Source organism: Gavialis gangeticus, unplaced genomic scaffold, assembly GCF_001723915.1.
Source record: "Gavialis gangeticus isolate Ggan-Ray unplaced genomic scaffold, GavGan_comp1, whole genome shotgun sequence".
NCBI classification, from domain to species: Eukaryota; Metazoa; Chordata; order Crocodylia; family Gavialidae; genus Gavialis; species Gavialis gangeticus.
Genome location: NW_017729012.1, coordinates 11,966,211 through 11,972,351, shown reverse-complemented (window position 1 = coordinate 11,972,351; position 6,141 = coordinate 11,966,211). Strand labels below are relative to the sequence as shown.

General features: G+C 47.1%; 1 protein-coding gene across 1 annotated transcript in view; it reads right to left on the bottom strand.

Moving 5' to 3' along the window:
- MYO1C (myosin IC) overlaps nucleotides 1-5,878 on the bottom strand; it is a 112,185-nt gene extending 106,307 nt beyond the window's left edge. The window contains exon 1 of the mRNA XM_019511304.1: nucleotides 5,591-5,878. Coding sequence (XP_019366849.1) covers nucleotides 5,591-5,665 — 75 coding nt within the window. The 5' untranslated portion in view covers nucleotides 5,666-5,878. The remainder of the gene's footprint in view (nucleotides 1-5,590) is intronic.
- Between the last annotated feature and the right edge of the window lie 263 nt (nucleotides 5,879-6,141).

Below are 6,141 nucleotides of genomic sequence, written 5' to 3'. Positions count from 1 at the left end.
CGCGGCGCTGCAGGAAGGCCCGGGGGGGCCGGGGGCAAGAAGCCAAGCAGGCGCCCGGCCTCCGGGGCTGCGCTGGCAGGAGCGGTGCCGGCAGTGGTGCTTCTCTCCGCTCGGCCCGGGGGAGGCTAGAGCCGGAGGCCTGGGTCCAGTGCCGGGCCCCACTACAGAAAGGATGGGGACACGTTGGAGCAAGTCCAGTGGAGGGCAACAAAAACGCTTGGGGGCCCATCGGCAAGAGCCATCTCTTAATAGACTGCCAAACAGATACTTCAGAGACACCACCCGCTCTCTCTGCGGGAACCGCAGGAAAGGGCCCGAGTGTCTGCCCAGCCGGCTGTCGGGCCTCTGCTGCCACGCACCGGAGACGATCAGGTCCGACTAGGGTTCAAGCAGCCTCACTAGTTAGTTAATCTAGAACTTGGGTGCTTGTTTTGCACAAAGGATCAACCTGTCATTCAGCACATACTGGAGTGTCCCTTTGTAGCAAGGGCCTCAAACGCTTTCCAGTCTTTGCACCAAACTCTCTCGGCCGGCCTCTCACGTTCCGGGTGGTTCTCTTCAGTCACTGAATATTTCACAGTTTCCTAATTCTAACAGCTTCGCTCCAGGTCTTAGGCTAAGGACGTAGGAGCCTCTGCCGTTGCCAGTCTGAATCTCCACAGACAAGAACGACTTTGGTTCAAACTACGGTTACCGAATGCAGAATTTGAGCTACTTTAAATCTGTGGGGTAGGTGCCTTCTTCCTCTGTTTTCCGTCGGTGCCACCTTCTTGCTTTCCATCCTCTCTTGCAACACCTGAGTCAGCGTCCTAGATTCCCGAGAGATCTACCGCCCAGAAACCTTTCCAGATTACTCTTCCTGCGTTTGAGTTTTCAGATTAGTGTGTGAAACGATGCCAACTGACCCCACCTACTCCATTAGAAAAACAGACTTCAGTGAACAAATGTTGTAGAAGAAGCAGTGTTGGATTCTTAAACTTCTGAGAGGCTGTATTCTGTGTAAATGAAAATACGTATTTCCGCAAGCAAGACAAAAATTTAAAAGCCAGCCAACTTCAGTGGGTAGCTCAGCCGCTGGTCTGTGCTACAGGTAAGCCTCTTTCTGCAGCGCGTGCGCATCGACAGCCTGGGCTCAGGTGACGCCCAGCAGCGCATTCGTGGCTCCACTGTCCATTCTCCAGTGCCTTACTCTTCTCCTCCAACGCTGCTCTTAGCTGCACACCTTTGCACTGCCACTCAAGGAGAGTCCCCTTCTGTTTTTCATTTCTTGCCATTTCATTTCACTTGTGCATCCTGCATGCAGTGGTGTTTAGTAGGGAGGAGACAACTACACCCCAGTAACTGTGCTTTCTGTAGTCATCCCGATCCTACTTCTCTTCCTTAGTAAGTTATTTTTGCGTCTTTTCATGCATATTCTTGATAATTCTGTCTGCCTTTTGAGTGGTCGAGGGGAAAAAAGGTGGAAACTTACAGCAGAATATCTGTGACGTTTTGCTTTGGTTTCTGCACAGCTGGAGCCATCACTGTTGTCACACATCTCACAGGATGACAAGAGGGAACCATGACGACTGACTAGTACAGTATGTACACTTCCCTACCTTCAGCTACAAACAGGTCTACCACATCTCGAAGCCCTGCTTTTCTTACCTCACAAGGACAAGTCGTCCTCCGTGGCATCTAAAGCTTCATTCCCAAACAGTGAAAAGAGAGTGTCAGCCTTTAAGGAAGGCAGACTAAACAAAAACTAAGCGTCATAATTCTCTAATTCCTGGTTTACGTAAAACCAGGACTCATTTTCCTGGACGCTTCAACATGTCCACAAGGAAAGCGTTTCACACAATACACATTTCATAAACCTGACACTGTACTTTACTACATCTGCCCAGATCACTAGTTCACTGCATAAAGATTTTTCTTCACACAGCATGCAATTAAAAAAAGTGTGCAACTCACTGCCAGACAACGTTGTGGAAAATGGCAGTTTAGCCAGATTCAAAAAGGGACTGGACACATTCTCGGAGGAAAATGGCATCAGTAGCTACTGAACGTGGAAGTTTGTGATTCAGAAGCTGTATCCCTGCTTCCTAGGCCCTAAATGCTAGAGGCTGCAAGCGGGAAAGGAACAGTAGAAAAAACCCTGGTTATACATTATCCATTCTCCCTTTCAGCATCCACTCTGCCAGGGTGGGCACATCTACACATGCCATCCAAGTGGCATGGTGAACTCTGCCACAGCCCGCACCAGAGTCAGCTGCTCCTGGGCACAGCGTCTGCACATGCACTTGGGCCCACAGCAGTTTGAGCCGGGACGGAGCAGCCCTGGGCTCGCAGGGGGCCCAGGGGGTCAGCCCCAGGCTCTGGGTGGTGGCGGCGGAGGGGCTGGCTGGGGCACGGGGAGGGTGTGAAAGTGCTCATCGCCTAGCCCCACACTTCAGCACCCTGGTGCCCCAGTCACCATATACATATGCATTTCAGTCAGGGACAGTACTATCCTACGGTGGAGTTAATTTCCTGCACCCTAATACCGGTTCATGTGTAGACAGTGACGCTTCACTGTGGAGCCAATTAGTCAACTGCTGTAAAGCACCCCCTCTGTGCGACACAAGATACTGGGCAAGATAGACCTACGGCCTGGATCAGTAAATGGCAGTTCTTATATTTCTAAAACAATTAGTCTTCACCAAACTAAAAAAACAGCAAGATCAGACGGAGACAGACAGAGGTATACTTAAATGACCCGTTTTGTTGAGAGGCAGAACTCCTAATGCTCTAGAGCACAGTTGCGTCTGCCTTGCAATTCCTTTCAATCTGAATGTATGTTTATTTCCCAGCAGAAAAGTGAGAGAGGGAACAAAGAAAATAATGCTTAATCAAAAGAACCAGTTTAGCATTGGTCTAAATTTCTCTACACTGCTCTCCAAATAGGCCTTCTCCAGCTTCTGGAAGGGTCCCTGTATCTTTTCTTGGGGTGCAAGTTCAGTTGCTGGGATCCGGGACATTACTGCCCCCTTTACAATTGCCAGTTAGTGGCAGTTTCACATCAACTGCGAGACAGGTGCAAAGGCCCTGTGTGATCACTAGCACACTCTGAATTCGCTGCAGTTCAGCTTTCCTCTCCCCAGGTATACATGCTAAAGCGATGGTAATGAGGCAGACTTGACTGCAGGCCAATCAACGTCTAGAGGAAATTCTAGACCCATCAGCTGGAGCAGTGTGGCACATCCTGCTGAAATCAGAGAACTAAGCTCTGCCAGAACCATTTATCTCTGAAAGGTCCACATGTTCTCACTTACAAACCTAAGGTTACTGAAAACATCGCATGTCCACTTACTCGAACTCCTCCAACCACTGCTGGACCAGATGGTTGCTTAACCCGTTCTCTAGTTCCCGATACAGAAAGTCTCTCCACAGCACATGCGGTTCTCAGACCAGCAATTTGGTTTATGCAGTTTCAGTTTTTCATTTTAAATGCCTAAAATGACAGCTTCTCCCTCTCTCACCTCCCCTTTGGATCGCTAAGGGAACCACCATGCCAGCTGAATTTGGAGGGAACACTTCCCTCTGGGGGAGACTGGCCACCCAGTGTCCATTTGCACATGTAATCTGCATGCTAGCCAGGTTGTTCAGTTTTCAAGGGGGCATTTTAAATGACTTAGTGAAGAGGCAATCATAGGAAGCCAAAATAACATTAGCGGTTGCTTCACCAGGTGAGGCCCGTGCACAAAATACTCTTGCTATTAGTATTGGAGGGATGTATAACAGATGCAACACGAATAATAGAAATTTACAGTATAACCAACGGCTACATAAAATAGATTGCTGTGTCCAGAGCAACAGAAACTTATGCTTACAAATTACTGCAGAAAGCAACAAGAGAGGAAGGATGTTCCACCTGCAAGGACAAACATGGACAACTATGAGCAACCAAGGCCCAATTAGCCATTCCAAAGGTTTGCTGTGGGATTACGAGCAAGACTATAATATTCCCAACCTCATGGTGTGCTGTCAGGATGAATATATTTTTAAAATTGCAAGGAGCCTAGATATTATGCTAGTGGGAAGCACCCAAGTACCTCAGATGGGGCATACATAGTTTCATAGTTCCTAGGGTCGGAAGGGACCTTAGTAGATCATCTAGTCCGACCCCCTGTCATGGCAGGAAAGAGCACTGGGGTCAAACGACCCCAGCAAGGTGTCCATCTAGCCTCCTCTTAAAGACCCCCAGGGTAGGAGCCTGCACCACCTCCCTTGGAAGTTGGTTCCAGATCCTAGCCACCCTGACCAGGAAGTAGCGCCTCCTGATATCTAGCCTAAATCTCCCCTCTGCCAGCTTGTGACCGTTGTTCCTGGTCACTCCTGGCCGTGCTCAGGGGAACAGGGACTCCCCCAGTGCCTGCTGGTCCCCCCTGACTAGTTTGTAACATGCACAACTTAATTTAAACACGGAATTACTTAGTTTAAGTAACTTTATAAATAACTACTGAACTGCCCAGTTGTCTCTCAAGTACGTACAAACAAAGAGTAATGCAGAAGTGGAAAGCCGCAAAATACCAGTTTCCTTTAAAGGGAAGTACGTTCACCTCAGATGCAATGCAGCTAATCCTAGTGCGCTCCATTAACTCAGCAGAACTGCCAATCGCCACTTTGTAGCTAGAGAACACCTTGACAATAAGAACAAAACTCAAAACCAAAGCAAAAACCTTACCACTTGTCCCTTGACTGTCAGAGATCCAGACAAGTAATGCAGAAGCCTTAAACCCTTCTCTCAAATGCCCCTTATATTTTAGATCTTCTTCTATCAAATTTGCACCAAGAAAGTCAGAAGACTGAATGCTCTACATAAATAGTCTAAATAAAACACACAGCTGCCACTAGGTAGAGATCTGAGAAGTGAAACGTTTTAGTTTAAAAAAAAAATACGAACTGGGACTCTCTCAGAAGTATTTAGCTCCGCTTTCCACACTGGATAATATATAAATAGCCGAGTGGCATTGGTATGCCATTAACAATGAACATAAAAACAAGAGTCTAGGATGTACCACCATTCAGCAACCACGCGTTAACTAGATTCAATGCCCAGTTCACAAGCACAATGGCAACTTTCATCTCGCTTTCTTCCATTCTTACCGTTACCATTTTTAATGAGTTTTGCATTACATTTCAAACATATGAACCTAGTGGCAACATGGGCAGTGATTACTGAAGCTGCCTGAAAGCCTTTCTGAAATCTTTTTCCCCACTCCATTGTTTTGCAAGGTTCTGCCAAATTCAGATGTTATCTACTGAGCACTGCGCAGCGATAACCCCGTTGTAACTACAGCTCACGTTCACTATGGACTGACTACTACACTGCACAAAATATACTTCTTTTGCAATTTCCTTGATTTCCAACCGTTTGCTTTCCCTTTTAGTATCGTTAATTTAATTGCTAATGAATTTAGCGTGTCTGTTTAAAACATGGCTGCGATCATTAATGAAGCAACTGCCAAAGCTCATCTTCAGATCTCTCTCAAAGGTAAGTTAATTGGTAACCTTGACAGCAACTCTAGAGCAGGAGGTGAAAACAGAACGGTAAGAAACACAGACTTACAGTCTTGCATCCTCCATTCCGACTGACCACACGGATGATTTCTCCGGTGGGAACACACTCAATTTGCAGTTCCATCCTTCCAGTACTAAATTAGCAGATGTCTCCGTCCTTCGCAGGATGGTACTGGCATTAAGGAACAGCAGCAGAATCCCCTGAAACAAGAGACTAAGCGGGCTCTTTAATCCAGAAGCTCTACTGTGAGCGGAAGAGCCGATTCCTCACATTTACACTAAATGGAGATGCGAGTCCAAACTACAATCAAGTTCAAGCACCAGTTTCCACTAAACTCTGGATTGTTACCGCATGTCAAGGCAGTTCCAAGAACCATTAATTTATGTCTGTGTTTATTGCTGTTAACCGTGTAGATGGTCCATTTCAGCCCCGGGGGACACAGAAAAGTCAGGTTGCTATGGATGCAACTTGACAGTTGTTGGCACAGAAATGTTGTACAGTGAACTCCGTAAGCACTACCCTGAGATTTTGTACCGGAAAAATTTACTGTGTTGGACTCCAAGATGTTGGATTTAAAGACATGGGGCAGCAGGAAATAC